Genomic DNA, 20,780 nt, shown 5'->3' with positions numbered 1-20,780 from the left:
TGCACCCCACCTCTGAAAATGGTATTGTAACACAAATGTAATAGTGAATGTAAAAACAGCTTAAATGGGACAGGTGTGAGAGAAGCTGACTTCTTGGTTTTTAAAATGAAAAAATGAGAAAATTTGTGATGCTAACAAGTGAAATGGTCACTTAGGTCTTTAATTATGGTATTCAGAGGGTTAGTGATTAAGCGAGTTGAGTTAGCAGTTCTTGAACTGCAGAGTAAAACTAATAACGGGCAGACTCTCAACTGAGCTGGAACTGGAAATGCAGACACATTTAAATTGCCTCTTTTATAACATGGTGAAATGTTGGTACATACTGTTGATCGAGTATAAATGAAGTGATTTTTTTTGATTGGGTAAAAGAATAGTTCCCATCTGAAAAAGATAATGGGTATGAGTTAGTAACGCACAAGTAGCTGTTAGGATGTAAGTTTCTTTTTTTTTTTTTTTGCCAAGTTGATTTCATGGTAATGTTCAACTCTCAAAGACTGATCAACTTCAAGTCCCCTTGTTCATAGGAAGCTGTACTGTGTACTGCTATGTATATTCTCAATATTTTCTGGTCTGTTATTCCATTTGAAATTACATATTATGTTTTGTTCATAACTTTTGAAAAAGTTTATCATCCAATGGAGGCAGAGACACGAACAGGTAAGTGAACTGAGAAACTCACTGAGAATTCACTAAGTTGATTTTACCATAAAGGAAGAAAAACGCCACATTGGACTTCCATGGTTGTAAAACTGTGTCCATCTTGTCCAATTTAATACTAAATTTAGATTTCATGAGTTCATTTGTTTTTGGGAGTATGGATTCCAAGAACTTCAACTGGGCCATCAGACTAAGTGAGTGGTACTTTGCAAACTCAAAATTTGAATTCTTCAGGGAACCCAAATGCAAAATTGTCTATTTCAGATATGTCAGCCTGAAGGTGGTGTCTCTGTATAGAGAGAGATATCAATTCACTTTTACACAAATAATAGTCATAACTCATCATCCTATAAGCCCTGAGAACATGAGTTGTTGCTTGAAAGAGGTGGGGATTAACTGAGTGTCTTCATCAGTTGCTAAGAGTAGCTGATTAAGGAGAAGCATATCATTAACTGTTAAGCCAAAGGAGATGGCAGACAATATCAGTCAATGTAATGTTAGTTATATAGTTAGCTGTTTTGCTAAATTATATTCTGCAAAGACCAGAGAATTGAAAACTTCTATTTGGGGGAAGAAAACTGATACACATTTCAGTTGCATTTTCAATATGGTACAGGAGAGCCACGATGACTTAAGTCCTTATCTGAGTCAACTTGTTCTTCTGTTTATCTGTCTCTGGAAACAGAAGAAAAACAGTATGGTATCCCTTAGTGTTATAGTGAAAGCAGAGGAAGGAAATGCTACTTAATGGGGTTGTCACTGTCTCTTATATTTGCAATATTTTTGATGTATGCATGAACACAAACGTAATGTAAACAAACTTAAGTAAATGTGTATAGGTAATTATACATACAGAACTGTAAAATTTAAAAAGGCATACTACTCAGTAAGCATCAGGTATTTTTATTTAACCCAAGAACATTAAATAGAAATTAATTTCTGTGCGGTGCATCTTGAAGAAAAAGTTCTTTTGAAGTAGAAGTACATTTCACAAAATGTAAACCATAAGTTAGCCTGAAGATTAGCCTTCATTTTATAATGTGAAAAATAAGGCAACAATTTACATGTAACTTACAGCAAAAAAAAAACAATGAATCGAGTGACAAAGACTCAAGTTTGAGTCTTGAGTTTGTTCAAAAATGAGCCCCATAAACCAAGTTAAAGGCAACTTATGTTAAATAAAACTTAAATTTGTGTAATTTCTGAGTTGACTTAAAATATGATCAATTTACTTAAGGTAATTAAGTATTATCCACTCAAAAAGACTGAAAAAATAGACTGTTGCCTTTTAAAAGTAAATTCAAACAGTTTCCACATATAGCACTTGGGTAGTAAATAAGGGGGGAGAGGGATGTACTGTTTCCCAATATATTGTTTAGAAATGAGATGTATCTGATCTAAAAATGCTATAGAGTAAAAATAAAGCATGATTATTTATTTTCAAAGTGCCTTTGGAAAGCATGTGCATATGTGTAACACATCCCCCCACAAAACAATGGTGGTGGAGTTGCCTCTCTTCCTCAATTGCTCAGGTGTTTAAGGTCTAAAATGTCAGTTTGACTACATTTCAGTAAATGTGTGTTTGTGCATATGTTCATCTCTGTACCTTCCATTAAGAGGGTTTAATCATGCAATTTTTTGCAACTGCAAACACACAAAACCCTGAACTTTTCCATAACTAAAATATGTCGGGTGCTTAAATGGCATTGTACTTTAATCTTTTTATAGTGTTGTTTTTTGCTATGACTACCATGGCCTAGCAAAATTGAAGAGGATTCCCCTCAGAGACAACAATATATGTATGAATGTCCCTCGAGCCTTCACACATTTGCAAAACCTCCTTAAAGCCAGCTTCCATAAGCTGGACTGACCCTCTGTTCACCATTTACACCAGGGACTTATCTCCACCAATAAGCCAGCTCTGTGCTGTGGTATTTTTTACACTGTATTTTGCAGAACCACCTTTGGCTGAATATCGGCACCTTATTTTTGAGTGCATTTATAAACTGCCTGTTGTTTCAGCATTTTAAAATAGGCTATCAGTATGTCTACTAACATTACAGGCAGTTTAATATACTGAGAAAAACAAAATATGTGTTGACCTCTAACACTCACTCCATGGCTATTTATGTTGGTGGCTACCTTGCTAACTAGCTGTAAAGCTAGGAAATAAGGATCTTCTAGCATGCTAGCTAGCAGGCAAGCTGCAAAATTGTTTTATTTTTCAGCCAGCTAGATGGTTAATAGCTATGTACCTAGCAAGATAAAATGGTTCATTCAGCAGGCAAATCAGGCAGCTTGCCAGTAAGCTAGTAAAGTTGTTTTGCTTTGAATTTTAAAATTCTTTTCAGTACATGGATGCACAAAAGAATATCAAATGTACTCTATAATGCTTTTGAACAGATGAAGTGATGGCAAATGCATTAGTAAATACTTTTTTAGATCTCAAACTGCCTACATTATCTACATATGTAATGCATGATTTTATGCTGAGGGCACATGTCATACACCACCACCTTAATCCAGTTACTCCATTCATACCACAGACAGCTGGGCTGACTGACACCTTTATACCACTTCTTTAGTAGTATGACAACCAGTTCAAGACATGCGTGGTGGCCGCTATAAATTTTGAACACTTACACTTAATACACGTGGGCTGCATCTTAAAAGGAATGTCTATCTATGGGCCTGTCACACCCTTTCACATTCAGCTTTGTCTGATTCACTAGACTCACCTGAAGCTTAAGTGTGATAAGGTACACTGGCAGGTAAATATACATTTACTTTGGAAAACTGAATAAAGGATTTCTTTAAACACACAGATCTCTGAGAAAAATGAAATCCTGAAATCCTGACATCATGATTACACTGCGGCATTGATTCTGCTATTCTTTTCAACATGACAAAAGAGCCTCTTGAAATCTGCATACATATTGAGGAACATGACAATTTGCATCTGTTGGTATGACAACTCCTGAAAGCATCGCTGACCCTTATATGTCTATATTTTGAGATACACTTTGATGGAGGACACTTGAAAAGTATAGGTGGTTGGGTCATGGTCCACTTAACATTCCTTAGGCCTGACATAGCCAATCAGTTGTTATTTGCTCTGTAAACCACATGCCTTTGTAAAGGCCTGTCTTTGGCAAGTGTAGCATGATCCTAGGGGCTGTCAGGGGCCACCTCTGAAACAGAGGCCTGGGCCATTGGAAGAACTTGGCCTACAGGGGACATTACAAGGCCCTCCTCGTCTATCTCGTTGAGGGGGGCTCCAACTACTCCCTGGGAGGACTGGGTGAAGACAGAGGCATGCAGGTCCAGGTTGACACAGAACAGGCCAGGTAAAAACTGCCTCTGATACTGGTCCAGTCTGAGCATGAGATCCAGCATGGAGGAGCTGCCCCCTCTCACCCAGTTTGGCAGCAGGCAGACAGGACTTGGCTGTGCTGGAAGGGACTGGGTGCGCCGCAGCTCCAGCTGGTATGAAAGCCTGAGATACGGGAGGGAAGAGGAATCAGGAAAGTGAAATACACTCTAGTTTTCGCACTATGAGGAAACCAACAAATGACACTCAACATGGCAAAACCAATCTATGTGCTCTATTATCAATGTTCACTGGATCTGCAAACTAAAATAGGTACATATAAATATAAATAAATATAGTTAACACAAGCCATTTAACCCACTGCACCATGAGTGGGGTATTTATGGCTTTATTTATCTTGGAGTGGGGATTAAGAGTGAAAAATGTACCAACTTAAGGTAAGGACATAAACGAGGATTTTTTGTGCTGGTTTTTCACAACAAACATTTTTCATCTTACAGTCTGAGAGTAAACAAAGCGATTGAAGTGTATTTTTATTGTCTTCTTGAACATCACGTGTTAGCATGTAAATAATGTTATTAGGCTTCATGGGCACTACATGAAAGCACTGCTGAAAACAACAGTGTGCTACCCTATTGTGGTACCATTCAACTCTTGAAGCATGACGACTATTGGTTTCTTTTAATTGTCTTGGTATTTTCTGTTATGATGAGCTATTATTATGTGAATGGAGTATGAGGCTTATAGCCTCACAAGCTGTGCGTGTGTGATAAGCTTCTCACCGTGCAGACACATGCTGAGACAGACTTCTCTTGGCCTGACGCAGAAAACACTGCAGCAACTTTACTGTCTGTTCCCGCATCCAGCCCACGTCTTCCTGTACATCTGGGAGCCACTCTAACAGTCTGAGAGAGAGAGAGAGAGAGAGAGAGAGAGAGAGTCATTATATAGTACTGTAACTGATGTAAGTCGCTTTGGATAAAAGTGTCTGCTAAATGCCAGTAATGTAGTTATTATTAAAAAAAGAGAGAGAAAATAAAAACTCCAACAACAGTTCTGACAGTTCCACAGCAGGGTGGTGACAGAGAGATACCAAGTAAGGCAGACATACCTAATAGTAATAGACATAGCTGACTCCAGGGGCAGAGTGTAGGGGAGCATTATGGCAGAAGCCATCCTGACAGGCAGCAGGTTGCTAAGAGACTGAAACAGGCTCCTCCTCTCCTTGCAGGCCTCTACTAGAGCTGAAATAAGTAGGGGAGAGCTCTCATTCAGGTGTCTCTCTCATCACTGATAACTACCCAATTAAATCATTTCAAACACCTTTCCGTATCCACAGATCCTTCTGTTTTTTCCACCTTTTGTCAAGAGATGAAGTGACTGGGATCTCTATTGATACCCTATTTGCTAACTGGAACAGTGCTGAATGACAGTAGGGAAATCAGTGGGCTGCATTCCCAGTTGTACTTCAGCATTGGCTAATTTCTGGAGATTTACTAGTGAAACACTGAAGAAAGACTGCAAATTCTCCTTCATCTCCCTTTTACCTCTGTGTAGTCTCGGGGGCAGGTGCTCAAAGATGTGTTCCTGTGCTCTGTAGTTGTCACTGAGGTGAACCACCTCTCCCTCCTTGTGCCCATTCTTTTCATCAATCTCTTCTTCCTCCTCATCATCTTCCTCCTCCTCCTCTCCATCTCCTCTGTTACTGAGTGCACGTTGAGGGCCTCGAAATTGCAGCAGTCCTGAATCCACAAAAGAGGGCATCTAAAACTCTTTACATGTTGGTTCAAAGCTCAATAGCTTTGAAACCTTTCAAACCAGCTGCACTATAATACAAGGTATATTGTGATAAGCAAACCAAACTCTTTACTTTACTACCTATCTGTTAATTTTGTTATTTGTGTGTCTGCCTAATAATTTTCAAGGGCACTGATCTGCTTCTTATTAGCTACCCTTTCAGTGAGTATGCAGTAGTGCTGCATGAGCTGTTCAATTATTTGATCCTCTAGCTTGCTAGATTGAGAAAAGATCTTTTTAAATGAAAAAGTTAGTTAATTCTCAGAAATACTGTCCAGAAGTACTTAAGATATTGCATAATTAAAATACTACATAATTAAACACTAAAATGTTCACAACTGTTGATGATATGGTAGTCAAGCACACTGAAAATGTTTTGAATGGTTGAAAATGTTGCACTTAAGCAACAAACTGCAATGCAATTCAAGTTGCACAGTATGGCAATACAAGAAAAAGGGCAAAAATAACACATGGTCGGAATACATGATGTCGTCGTCACTTTTTTACACACCGCAGTTTCCATGCCAAGCTTGCGCAGACATAAGTCAGTGGAAGACGCTTTACGTGCAGCTTTATACAAGTAGATCTGCACTCGCCCGGGTGAACAGCAGAGGTCGCTGGTGAGCAACAGATAAGCAGCAGACGAGACTGTGTGTGACCTTCCCTTTATCCCGACTAAGGCTCCAGGTCACTGTCAGCAAATGACGTGCTCGTGATTGAACTTGAAACAAACACTTTTACTAAGACACTCAGGAACCCCTTAAAACTATTTTGATTCAGTTTAAAATTAACACCACTGTAGACGGAAAGGGGAAGTGTCTTCTGCAAACACATCAATAGGTCAAGACTTAAAAGTTGACTGTTTAAATAAGATGATTTGGTGATCATTTTTGATCATTGGATTTGAGTGGAAAAAAGTGAAAATAAAATAAAATAAACAAAATACAAAATGACCTATGTAGAAAGTTAAATTATTTAATAGGCTATTCATCAGCGGCTATCAGTACTGAAGTAGAGGCCAGCGAGCTGAACCTCAAGATCAAGAATCATTATTCTCTAGGTGCTCAACCAACCAGCAACCTTCACAATGGAATTTATCCTGTAAGCCTCTGTCCACAAATATGATCATCTTACAACTCACACACTGTACTCATCACAATTTTAATTCCTTAATTCCTGTACTGCCCAGATAGAGATAACAAATCTACTGTACACGATTGCACAGAACAAGCACTTCAGAGAATAAATGAAACAAAAGCCCTTCATTGAGCTAGTCAACTGAATATGAATCAGTACTTCCAATGGGAAAAAAATGCAGCACAATCCTGAAAAGGTCACAGCATTCTCTTTTCTCTTTAGTTAGCAACAAATTACAAACAAGAAAGCCATATTGCATTTCCCACCATTTTGAAAAGTTACTATATTATCAGAAACCAACCCTTCATAAACCTGAGCCTGCTGAATTTCACACTTTCATTGCCTAATTTAAAAAAAAAGGCCTGTGTGTGGCCTGGTGAAAGGCTTAATGGCAATGCCATGGTGATGGACTACAGGGGAACTGAGAGTAATCACAGCTGGCACATCTTACCAAGACCAGAAAGTCCTTGGCTGAATGTCGGGTAACCCCACACATTGTATCCTGGATCAGTAGCCATTGAGCAGAAAACAGTTACGTTTCGTTGGCATAAATGTATGTGTTATGAATCAATGAACATGGAAAGTAGCTAAGAAAATAAACCGGAAATGAAGAGTTTCATTCCAAAACACTATGTATCTGTTTGCAATACTTCATAAAATAGCATATTTGATCCCAAAAAAGAGGTAGGAGGATTTTTCATCTCGTGATGACAAGCACTATGACAGTGAAAAAAAACACACTCTTGTTTCATATCTGCTAAAAATTTTTATTATGTAAAGACTATATATATAATAAATACTTACATAATCATTACAGGACACAAAGACTATTTGACAACATACAAGATGAGATATACTCATAACAAGTAACATAACACTCCCCATTTTTCTCTTGCCCTATACATATAATCTTACTGTGATTTTGCCGTTACTTTATGGTTACATGAGAGGCATTTCCAACCAGGTGCTTCACGTTGTGCTTAGTGACTAGCTTTGCACATGAAGGACACATGCTGCACCACCTGAATCCTCTTCTTATAAATCTCAGCTTTCTAAGCTCCACTTCTGTGCTTTGGTCTGAGTTTAGTTTGCTGTGCATAGTAATGTACAATATGAGATACTCCGTCTTTGCTGACACCTGTGAGAACACGGATAAGAAGACATTTATTTTTCATCTTGAATTCTGTATGTACTTCACATATTTGTCCCAAGTTGTAAAGCATATTGCACAAAATGTGTCCTTTATATGGCCCACTTCAGTGATTATGTACTTTCTAAAATGAATTATGTATCATCTGCGGCAACCATTTGCATTTTTACTGTATCATATATTGTATTTATTTTGTATTCCATTCAACCCTCTGACATGTATGTTTTAAATGTCAAAATGACCTCTTTGTGCAAAATTTAATAAGAACACATAAAAGCTGCAAATTTTGTCATTGATGTCACTGATAATTAATCATGACAGCAATAGCAAGCTGATATACTAACTGTGCCTACTATACCCCCTGCACTTTGCAGAATGATATGTGCTGTGTACTGACTCCTGCAATCACTTTTGACACCGCTGATTTGGTATCGTCTCTGCTCTCATCTTAACCTTTTTATGCTCTGGATAACAGCATCAGACAAAATGTGATATAAATGCAAATCTAGCTTTGGAACAAAGTGACATCAGTTATTTGCAGTAGCTGTCGATTTATGTTACATTAACTAGGCCATCTGTAGTATCAAGGATAGTAACAAACATCAACTTACCCAAGACCATGGTGAATGTCGCTTTTCACACCAGAAGTGTGCTGTGAGGGACATCTCTTGTGAGAAGACTGTACTTGACAGTAACGATTCCTGCTTTTTTCCAATCCTCCTATGGTACACATTCTCTAGTTGTCTTGCTGAATGTTGTCTCTTTTTCTCGATACCAAATGAGGCAGAAATCCATCTTCAGTAACTTTATCAGATTTACTGTAAAACTTCTCAAAGTAAAGGAGCGAGACCTGTTGGTTTGTTTATCGAGGGATCTTTTTTTCCCCAGTATGTTCCATGGTCTTTTCCATGTCTCGTTGACAGGAGAGGAACTGAGATGATAATTTCTAATGAACTACCAAAATCCTCCTTAAAAAGTCTCGGTAGTGAAGCAAAATAAAAGCCAACTGAGCCTCAGTCAACCTTTGCTATCTTACTGGCTGGCTAGCTAGCTAAGCTCCAGATGCTTGGCAGCTCAGCTTACAGTGAGCCAGCTAGGTGACTGCTAAACCTGGCATGACTACTGTAGAAATGAAGTGACAAGCCTAATAAAGTAATGCATTTAATTACTTACTCATAGGAATCTGAATGTTTCGTTTCAAACGAACAAGAGATAGAGAGTGTTTTGATAAGCTTTTCATCATTCATTTTCATCATCATTCATCATTCATTTCATTTTCATATATATTTCTTACACACATATGAAGCTGTAAACTCTTCAAATATGTTGACACTGAATACAACCATGAGAAAAGAACAATTCTTTTCTGAGAAGTATTTCTCTGGGATGGAAAGAGGAGAGAGACCTTCCAGTGATAACATTGCCCAACCGACAGATGGTTACAGATTATGAAGCAATATGTACTATGTAGCCAAGGCATGGCTGCAGCATATAATAATATAGATTGAAACACACAATGTTCTCTTACCATTTTTTCTAATGAAGTGCAAGGCATCCTTGTAACCCTGTTTACACATGGCCTTCATTACCTGTTTACATAAAGACATGCAAAAAGCATATGTCACTCTGCAACAAGCATATGATCTGCAGATGGAGTACAACTGTCTGAGAACTGCCACTGAATAACAGGATTACAGTTAGTGAGTTGGTGAGTCAGTGAGATGGTATAAGTCAGTGGTGTAAATTAGTCAGAGGGTCAATCGGTCATAGTGCAAAAATTTCAGTCTCTTTCTTTAGCTGTGTGTGTATATGTGTGTACACATATCACAATGTTATGCTTTCTCAGTGGTTCTTAATATATATTGACACATCTCAGTACCAATGAGTCCTGGGCCTGAAAACTAAGTTAATTAAAAGTAAGTGCTGTTGACCTAAACAAAAGCAAACCTTCCCAGGTCAATCCAGCATCAAATCACAAAAAGGTGATACGTTTTGAGGAGTTAAGAGTTATGGTAAAGGAAGAAACGTTGTTTTATTGTATTATTATCATGTACATTGTTTCATTATTATGTACATGTATGTACTGTTAATTAAATTACACAATATAACATTCTAATGACTGCTTATTTAAGTGGTGATTGAGTTCAGATTACTGGCAAACCTAATTAATCAGATTTCAAGCTAAAGGCCAACAATGCATGAAATCTACAAAATGTATGCGCTCATTAATAGTCACAGCTTGCATTGCCACCAAATCTCTGAAATATGAATTAAATAAACATCCGCCCAGAGTACTCTCACCTACTATATATCATTTCAAATTCTGTTCTTCTTAGATAAAATATCTTATATTCTGTGAACTGCTTTTGTATGATTTACCTTCCCATTAAGGGTCATAGCAAAAGATGTGCCAACATTATCTGCATGAAAAAATACTGAACACAAGAAGGACAGAATTACACTACTTAGTGGCATGCCCTATGTTTTTCAGCAAGCCTCTATGTTTCAGTGACTGTCACTATGTTTACATGTGTGAACTGTAGTACTTCTGGGTAGAAAGAGGGCCTGAATACTTTATGTGAATAGGGTACCTGTGGGTCTGGGGGGAAGAGGGCCCTTGATACCCTGTAGAGGTTGGTGAGGGTAAACTGGATACTGGTGTTGGTAAAGCGCAGCTCATGCAGGTTGGTGGAGGTGTCTCTGGGGCAGATGTCACTCTCTCCTGAGAAGGGCGACACTGTGATGGTATTCTTCAGCTCGTACTGAGGCAGATTGTCAGAAATCCCTCCATCTACGTATCGCTGAAAGAGAAATTAAACTGTAATTTTATCACGCATCATTTTAGTCTGTAGGTTTTAATGCCTTCTCCTCTTTATGCAACCCTGTTTTGGAATCACCAATCGCACACTTGGCTCATCCCACCATGACAACCTCTGGAGTCACACAGGAGTGAGACAAATACACTCGCAAATACACTCGAACACAGCAAATGGATATTTTTCACACTACAAGTCACACTATGCGCTGCAGTGGAGTGGTTGCTCATGTGGGGGTAGGCACTATTCTATTGATATCATCCAAGCAACTCAACATGCCCATGAAAATTTAAACTGTGACCTGGTATTTGTGGTAACTGCTGTATGTTTGTTTTGGTCATTCATAAAAAAATCATTCTGAATTAAGAGAACTATCAGTGACAAGAACATGTTTGCACGTGTTGCTGTGACATAAACAAACATCACATTCCAGAGATAGGAATAGAGACAGGCATGCGATTCCCCAGAGTACAGGAACAAAAAACAAAACATGAAAACTGGAAGAATGAGATAAAAGGTCAAATAACTAATGCTGGAAACCTGGGGAGTACAGAAAGAGTCAGAGAGAAAGAGACAGGGGGGAGAAAGCAAGCAAAGGAAGAGAGGGAAACAAGTCAGTAATAAATGAAAAATATACTCTCCATTTATCCCTGGTGGGATAAGTGCTTCCAACTGCACACAACACAAGATTGTAACTCTCTACCCCATTTTCTGCAATAGCAATCTCAGGGGAGCCAAGACATAAGCAAGCTTCTTCAAAGTTCATGACAAACCCATATGACTAATGAGCCTATTTTAAGTGCAAACCCAAGTTTGCTGTTATACAGGGAATACAGTGCACACTGATAAGAATTGCTGATATAAAATCAACTACATATAGTGCTCAACTGCTTATAGCTCATCAGAGATGAAAGGGATGCATGCAAAGCAGAGATCCTGCTTAGCCTCTCCATTTCATACTGTTCTTAATCACAAGGGATAAAGTGGTTCTCTCTTCTCTAAGACTTGGCTAAAAATGCAGACACCTGTAAACTGACAGTGTAGGTAGGTGAAGTTTGTTCATCAGTCTTTGCTTAATTGCTCCCTACGCTTGATCTTTGGATGTCACAAGCAGACTGTCATTCCGACATCCATCTAAACCCACCCCTTCAAGAGTTAGCTGAGAAACACTACTTCTACATCAATGAAACATGAATGAGTAAAGTCAAGGTTAGCATCAGGTTACAGCAATTACGTGCAGATTCATTACTGTCTCTTTTATGAATGGAATGAAGTGAATCGTGACTGTGGTTGTTCACTATCTACTGTAGGTAGCCAATTCACTTTAGCTATTTTAGTTTAAAGTAAAATTGATAAAGAATCTCCTTGTGCCAATGAAAAATGCTGATTTGTTTCGTCGTAAGACCGAGAAGCATTACTGAAAACAAAGCTGACTTTGGCTCTTGAGTTGCACAGTTTGTAAAAGGCCAGGCTTGTGTCACTAGATAACAATGAGCCGGAGTCTGCAGCATCAGAACATTTTGGCTTTTTTCAACCAGGGGTAGGCTGAACTACATCACCCAGCATCTCCTCATTGCACTGTTCATTAGTTCCCTTTAGTCAGGTGCTTATGAGTTGCTCAAATGATGTCAGTGAGACCTGTACTTACACTCCATTCAGCACTGACTCTCCCGTTGCGCACTATGGGAAACGCAGTGGGTGAAATAGCATTAGAACTGCATTTATCGTGCCTAATCACTTTTGCTTAACTGTAGAGGAAGCTGCAGTGAGGTAAGTTTAATATGTAATTGAAAATGACAAAAGTTATGATGAAAAAGTATTTAAAAGGAATGTAAGTCAGGAAGCATCCGATGATAAGGCCATGCTGTCCACACTGGACACAGTTACGACCAAATTATGCTGTTACGCTGTTGACTGTATTGATTGAAAGACACAGATAGTGATGCCAGGAAGCATCTGTGGAGTACCTATATGGCAGTTTAGTAGAATATCTGAATCCTCATCCTGTTCAATGGTGAGTGCATGTAGTGTGAAGTATAGTAGCCTAACATCCTACACATCCTAGGTAGGTATCAAAGCAGTAGGTGCTGGAAAGACATGTCACTGTACAGGTCAGCAGCTGAGGTGCTTGTTTTGGTCTAATGGCTTTTTCGTGGTTTTTTCCAACTTTTAACCTTGACTTTGCTTTTGGTTTGAAATAAAGTGTACGCAACAAGTTGATCAACTAGATCCACTTATCATTTTTTTGTTTAATCATAGAGGACACAGTGGCCTGTGTTCCATTCTTCCTATTCCAAAAGTTAGTTTAAATTTCTGATTTCATGTTATTAAAAAACTTCAGAAATGTCAGTTTCTTACTACATTAAATACTGCAAAACACATAGACAAGCAAATATGAGATGTGTCACACTTACCACACCCTGTAATGTTGGAGGAATGAGGCCACAGTACACTGGGATATAGGCACTACACACACAGGCCTAGGCATGGAAAGAAAAAAGTTATGTTTCAAGAGCTGGCAATTCAACACAGTCAATGCACACTGTCATGCAATATGCAAGGTCAGGGGAGCACATTCAACTAGATTCTCTGTGTATCTTTCATTGATCTAGACACAAAGGTCCTGAACAACTTGAAGGAATATGTCTAGGCATGTTTGGGCAATGCAAAGTGTTACTTGTGTTAAACACTAACTGTAATATTTGAAAAGTATTTTATTACATTTTACATTTTTTCAGGACATCTCTTTTCTATGGCGATATAATATATCATTTCTATAGATCATATATACCAGAGACAAGATTGTTTATCAAATAGTTACTGAGTAAATTTCAGCCACTGCCACCTGAAAAAATACGAATTAAACTGATGCATCTGTAGATCCTACTTCTCAGTTTGAAGTAAATGAATTTGCCTTCAGCATCAGTGAAAGTCTGTATTTTAGTTAGGCATGACTCTATGAGTTTCACTGTATCAATGTTAAAATTTAAATTTTTTTTTTTAAAAAATTACAATCAAGTCTCAGAGACTGAGAGTCCGTCAGAGCCTCTCTCAGTGTCCAGATCTCACCATGTCAGTATATCAGTAAGTGTCAGTTTGTGGTTTGTAAGCGCCTCACCTGCACTAACTCCTCTTTGCTGTTGAAATGTGAAACCAGAACATTCTCCCCATCGGACACACGGGTCAAAGAGATGCCCAGCCGCCCATTGGCAAGGGTGTGGGAATCTGGGGGCAGTGTGCGATACAGCATGGTCCGCATAGTTTTCACAAGATTGAATGAAGGGTGCATGGGACCCAGGAACCGTTTGCGGGCTTCTTTGGCAACATCGATTATGTTTGCACCTGCCTCCCCTGGAAAAAGAAGAACTGTCCTTAATGAATGACAGAAAATGTCAATGCTTGTGACTGATAAATACTACGCTATAAATCATAAACAGAGTCAAGCACAGACAAACATATAGAAACTGACAGCAAACGTTATGAGCAATATCATGAATATCACATCTACAAACATGTGTCCAGTCTCCTATAAACATATCACAATACATTAAACATGTCTACTTGAAGGCAGAACACCCTATTCCCTGATCCTGATATAAGTCGTGGCAGTATTGTATCCACTCTGTATCCACTCAGCACACGTCAGGGACACTGAATGTAATTCTCTGATAATCTCACTTACATCCAGTGCTTATTTTTCATACTACAAATTGCACAGGGCACAACAGGAGGCCAAACACTGAACAGATAACAGCCACAGCTACCAACGAGTTCTGGAATTTGCAGAGGAGTCACCAGCGTATGCCATTGTGCAGTCCAATGACGGGAGCCTTACAGATGTAGGCTGCCTAATGTAAGTACACGGTTGAGGACGGGGGGGGAATGGTGTTATTTGGGAGAGCATTTGTGACACACTCAGCTGTCATCATTTCACCTCCTTGACTCATGACGATACTCAAAAAAATAAAATGATATAAAAACAGCAATGATATCCGCAAACCCCGATACTATGAAAACAGCAGAAGCAGTGGCCTCTGTAAATCACTCTGCGATCATAAAGCTAACATTGTTCAATAATAATGAGTTACGGAAACATTAAACATGATTACAAGCTTTCCCATTCAAGTGATGCGATAAGCAGATTTACAATTATATAGTATTCATACAAATATTACAGCTAATTTTGTGACATTTCTGCTCAAAGCTGTGGTAATTTGGCAGGCTATCATGCCTTTTCATTAATCAGGGTGCCAAAATCAAGAGAAAGACAGCAGTGAGAACTAACAATATCAGATATAAGTGATACTGTCTTGACTTTCTTTTTGAGACAAGAGAAGAGAAAGATGGCAGGACTGCCTCCACTAGCCAGGAAATTAGCGTTAACAATAGCATTAGCATGGATTCACACCTGCTTCATGTGATTAAGTGTGTCACTGATAAGCCTTCCACATCCCCCAACAGAGAGACTGTTGAAGCCAGATGAGGAACTCCCACAAACATCAAGTCTGGAAATGGCCTACTGCTAAAAGAGCTGCACAAAACTTTGATGACTCTAAAAATTACCTTCTAAAAAATTCAGAAGGTAAGTCTTTCCCGGAGTATCTCTTACATTCAGAATCAGCGAATGGGCATGAGAAAGTTAAGCAAGACTAGCTCATATTTAGGAAGAGCAAGGGAGCCTTGTATTGTGTACCATGCATGTTGTTTTCTGAAACAGAAAAGGTCACAAGGTACACTGAACACCAACGAGGGGCTTAAAGTATCGGCTGAAAAATAGTAAAAACAGTGTAGCAGGTTGTCAGAACATGACAGAAGTACTCCTCACAAAAATTACTACTGGAAGTGGAGAAACCTGTAGCATTCCCTGTTACATAGCATAAGTATTCACAGCCATATCCAAAAAGAAATTCTGGAAAAAAAACTGAAAAGAACATGGCCTTACTAGAAAGACTGTTAGATGTGATTTCAGGTGAGACTGAAAAAAATTCTTTCTGCTTAGATATGTTTTCAGTGAAAAAAAATGACAAGGAATCGAAAATGAATGAACATTTAATAGAGTTCATAGACTTTGCTAGAAATACAGGGAAAGAAATTGTAGATATGCTAGAGCAAGCTCTACAGGAAAACAGGATTGTCTCACTGCCAGGGACAAGGATACAATAATGGGGCTAACATGTCAGGCAGGGTAAATGGTGTGAAAATTCACAAACAAACAAACAAGACCCACACATTACATGCTCCCCCTGCAGCAGAAGCATGCAAATAATTAGCAAAATTTTTTGGTCTGTTAGTTGCCTGTACACACATCTTCGCAGCAGTCCAGACTGATGGTATATTTTGAAGGAAAAAAGGGGGGGCTGCACCCTTTATTGTTTCAGTGATACACGATGGGGTGCATATATAGAAGCAGTTCACCCTGTGGCCAGTCACCTGTCCAATGTGATCCAAGCACTCGATTGCATAATCTAAAAGAAGGCCTTATCAAAAGCACAATGACTGAGGGCATATTTAAAATCCTTTACATCAATTGCTCTATGTATTGTCAGGGTCAAAGTGTTCAAATTTATTGAAGACAGGAACTTATAACAACAGATAATTTCTCTGAGGAAAAAAAAGCAGGATACAATGTTTACTGAGGCTAAAAACATAGTAATTGCCATGGGAATCACATCTGACTTCAATCATCACAACAGAGCTACTGAATGTATGCATTTTCAGTATCCGCGGCAAGAGGCGTGCGAGACCTGTGGTCCACTGTGAGCCAAGAGAGACTAAACAATCCTGCAACGTTTTCAATCGAGTGTAAGCTTGCTCACAAAATTTACTTGAGACATTCTAAAGGAAAAAAAACACACCTTTAAACGTTGACGTGTATAAATCTCATATTTTAATACTATCTGAGCCAGTTCCTACCCATCTCACCTCCAGCAGATTCTTTTAATTCAACAAAGATTTCTAATATTTGCACCATCTCAAATCGACAACAGTCGATTTGATCAAGAAAAAAAAAACTTGCTGTCTATATTTAATGGTAATACTTTTCAAGCGTGTGTTAACATATATCTATCCAAACTTTCCGAACACATTACAACACTTCCTTCAAACTAAATCTAATGATTATTCGGCCATGACTCCGCAATCAAAGGACTTTCATATCCCTTTTGATCATGCAATTCGCAGTAATTTTTAAAAATATTTTCTACAACACAGAGGACCTTCACTTTGGAACGCCAGCCCTCCTTCTGTTACAACTCCACCATCACTAACAATCCAGTCTGAAAAAAAAAGTCCAATCAATAAGTTCTCTGTTATAGTTTTGTTGTTGTACCGTTGTTGTGTTTTCACCCTGGTTTATTGGATTGTGTGTTGTTAATTTTTATCTATTTCGCTTTGGTTCTACTAAACAAGTAAATTGTAATTAATTGTGCAAAATAAACAAAATGTAGTGTCTGCACAGAATTCTATAAAAAATCAAGTCCAAAGGAACTGCGGTTGGAATTTTCTAATAAAACTGATTTAGAATGACCTTAATCCATTGTCAATATCAGTGGGTTTTTCCCAACTGAAGGCGCTCTCGCTGTAGGTAAGTATACCGATGGAGGCTTTGTTAAATCGCGTAATTCAAGTAGCCCATAATGTTCCGACGCTTTTGATTCACTGACTGTGGTCCTTATCTACTAAATGACACAACCCAGACTCTAATTTATAACGTTATAGTCGGTAGAGCTCAGGCTATTAACCGACTGAGCCACGCCAGAGTGGTTGTGGTCAGGTGCACACGAATTGGGACAAAGTTGACAACCTTAAAAAGTACCCAAAACCCAGACGGAAAGCAAAATCCGATTGCGACCTCCACAACCAGTGACGGGTACGCCCACCTCCTATTCTGTGTCAAATATATTGCCCTGGTTACGTTATTATTAACAAAATAATACATAAAGGTTCTCTTTAAGAGTCACGTCTGCTTCGATAAACATGGTTAGACAGCTGGCTACGTACCCAGGCATGCCCCGCTGACAAGGGCGGACGCGGTGAGAGCCCCGGCTGACGCTCCGTATATATGCCGGGCCTTTTCCACTAAAAAAGGTGCCTGCTCCAGCAGGCAGCTCGCAACCCCAACGTGATAGATGCCCAGGAAGCCGCAACCTGCAAACGAGATATTCCACGGCGAGTCCAGGGGAAACATTTCGTCGCTTTTACACGATGCACGCTGATCTTTCAGAAGGCAGATGCGTGTGGTGCAACGGGACGACTATGAACAATATGAAGGGCAGCCTGAACAGTTTATCACTTAGAATATACCGGCAACTAAATGAAGACAGGAACCAAACATAGTATCGCGTTGGTAGTTTCTAATCAGCTGTAACGAATACGCGTTCTTTCATTCTATTCATATTTTACCCTAAACACCAGGAATCCCTTTTATTAACGTTGACAACGGTCTGTAACTTTCCCTCGGGAAATTCTGGCAGTAGCGGTTCCTTTATGCTTTCTCTAAATTGCGTCACCTCTCTTCAGCGCCTGCCTTTACGTTATTTCTAGGTTCTGATATTCGTTTGCTTCGCGTCTATATAGTCCATGCGTTTAACGCCTCCTACTCGAACCTACCTCTTTCCTATTACTTAACTGCCCATCCTGAGCTTTCCGATTGTCAGTTAACGTGAGAGGGCGGTGCGTGCCGCCCCGCAAACTGGATGTCAGTAATAGTGTCCAATAGAATTGCGGAAAACAACAACACCCGTCGAGTGACATGTGGTTGTTGTTGACAGGTTGGCGTGGGGGGTGAGGGGCGCTATGACTATTTGAACCTAACTTCGTAATCGAACTTAGTCCGTGATCTGCAGTCACATGGTAGTGTTTTGGAGCTGAGCAACGGAAATGCTTTCCGTCAAGAGGCTGGTTCATGACGTTTGCTCTGGAATACATTGTCGTCACCAAAAGCCTTCAGGTTACAAAGGCCCCACATACTCAAATACCCAAAAACTCTTTCTTCACAATAAATGTTAAATGACGTTATGTGAAACGATAAAATGAGTACCGTCGAAGTTACCATAAAATGTTTGGGTCAAACAAGTTGAACAAGCTGTATTGGCAAGGAATACGGCTATAAAATAATAATGTCTCCTAAATCATTTTGTGCAACTTACCATTGTCTCTTCGTTCCTCAACATGACCCTGTGTGTTCTCGTCTTACTATCTGAATGTAATGTAGGCTTGAATAACAGATTTGTGCTGAAAGCATTTTTGTTGATATCTTGTGCTGTACAGGATAGAGTACATTTGTTAAAATGATGGCATGTGCATAAATCCATGCAGTTAGACAGAGAGTAATGGCAGTGTTTGTATATTAGCAGTGTAGCATAGTGGTTAAGGAGCAGGACTCGTAACCGAAAGGTTGCCGGTTCGATCCACGCTGGGACACTGCTGCTGTACCCTTGGGCAAGGTACTTAACCCACAATTGCCTCAGTAAATATCCAGCTGTATAAATGGATAACATTGTAAAGAACTGTAACCTATGTAAGTCGCTTTGGATAAAAGCGTCTGCTAAATGAATAAATGTAAATGTATATTACTAAGGGGTTTTAGACATATGACACAAGAGTATCATAGTGTCAATAAGAGTTCAATCTTTAAGGGATGCAGTCCTTTTGTGTGTAAAGCAAATTTTCTTTATAATATCATAATAGTTCAATTTGTAGAAGGGACAAGTATAGTTATGAAATGTTCAAAATATGTATGTATACTTTTATACTGTTGTATTGAACATAGGATGTGTTTGTCCCTACAGCTATGAAAGAGTCCATGAAAGTAGCTATCCAGCAGCATTCCCAAGAAAGTAGTTATCAACATCAGCCTGACAGCTAATTACTTTGATTTGTATTAATGTGTTTCCCAACTAGGTACATGGTTTGATAGCTAAGTAACTAGCACACAGTGGTTGTCTCTCATTGCAATCTGTAAAGTTGTATAAATAGCTAGTTACTTTGATGTAAAACATGTACAATAGAACATGGTTTTGTGCTATGCTCATATTTATATTGCTGTAATTTAGATTTTGCCAGTTTCCAAGCATGGATTCTGGATCTGTTCAGGAAGTAACTGTTAGCTTTCAGGTTCCCAAGTGGCTCAGACAATACAAGCCTTTGTTCCAAGTGCAGGCTGAGCTCTATGGTTGGGAACTGGCTGTGTCTTTTGCCAATGATTACCATGAGGCCACATTGCCAGGACAAATTGGCGTGGGATAAAGTGTGGCCATCCCTTGACATTTTTTTGTATTTCAGCCACTCTCTTGCTGTATTCTTTCTCTCCCTTTCTCAGATGATTCCCACGTTACCTTTAGACAGTGTCCTACTGACTCACCCTCTCCTCCTTATTCCCCCCTCTCTCTCCCTGCCCCATCGCACTGCATTCCAGTCAAATGTAACATTCCTTCAGGGACTGTGGTCTCAGAACCTCCTATTCTGTCATAGCAAGAGTTTGTTTTGAATTTCTTGGTACCGTTGCAGCAAGAAAGTTCATGGAAGCCTTTAGGTTAAGAGAAAACTGTTTTTTCATTTGAAGGGTGATTGCTGTAAACAGTTCTCTATATTCTGATTTTGTTTTTGTTCCCCTCAAACCACTAGATTCCAATGTAGCTTTCTCAAAAATAACCTCAACAATACTGATGCAAACATTCAGAAATGACCTTTAAACAGTTTTAGTCAAAATATTCCTTAATATTATTGGACAATCTGGATTTGTCATACCAAAGTAATGTACCTATTAGATGGCATATATGTCTTTAGAGCTCCAGTCGTTATCTTGGTATTGTCAAATCAACAAAAATAACATTTATGTTTACACAGAAAAGAGAATGAAATAAACAGAAGGAAGAATAAGTATTGAGTAAAA

General features: G+C 39.0%; 1 protein-coding gene across 1 annotated transcript; it reads right to left on the bottom strand.

Annotated features, from left to right (window-relative positions):
• Window positions 1–1,604: 1,604 nt before the first annotated feature.
• pnpla2 (patatin-like phospholipase domain containing 2) lies at window positions 1,605–18,660 on the bottom strand. The gene is made up of 9 exons (XM_036543667.1): window positions 17,888–18,660; window positions 14,007–14,239; window positions 13,303–13,368; window positions 10,664–10,873; window positions 9,601–9,661; window positions 5,536–5,730; window positions 5,100–5,232; window positions 4,771–4,893; window positions 1,605–4,153 (listed from the first exon to the last, which is right to left on the bottom strand). The coding sequence occupies exons 1-9, from the start codon at window positions 18,072–18,074 to the stop codon at window positions 3,826–3,828; spliced, it is 1,536 nt and encodes a 511-aa protein (XP_036399560.1). The 5' UTR covers window positions 18,075–18,660; the 3' UTR covers window positions 1,605–3,825.
• Window positions 18,661–20,780: the final 2,120 nt, after the last annotated feature.

Source organism: Megalops cyprinoides, chromosome 13 (assembly GCF_013368585.1).
Source record: "Megalops cyprinoides isolate fMegCyp1 chromosome 13, fMegCyp1.pri, whole genome shotgun sequence".
NCBI classification, from domain to species: Eukaryota; Metazoa; Chordata; class Actinopteri; order Elopiformes; family Megalopidae; genus Megalops; species Megalops cyprinoides.
The sequence above is the reverse complement of the archived record's forward strand: the minus strand, read 5'-3'. Positions and strand labels throughout refer to the sequence as shown.

What these genes read in the sequence shown, in the direction of transcription:
- pnpla2 (XM_036543667.1), bottom strand. Translation starts at nt 18,074, where the DNA reads ATGTTTCCCCTGGACTCGCCGTGGAATATCTCGTTTGCAGGTTGCGGC. An exon ending in TCTTCCCCCCAGACCCACAG is followed by an intron (nt 9,662 to 10,663) that starts GTACCCTATTCA and finishes TTATGTAAACAG; the next exon opens with GTAATGAAGGCCATGTGTAA. An exon ending in GCTATGTCTATTACTATTAG is followed by an intron (nt 4,894 to 5,099) that starts GTATGTCTGCCT and finishes TCTCTCTCTCAG; the next exon opens with ACTGTTAGAGTGGCTCCCAG.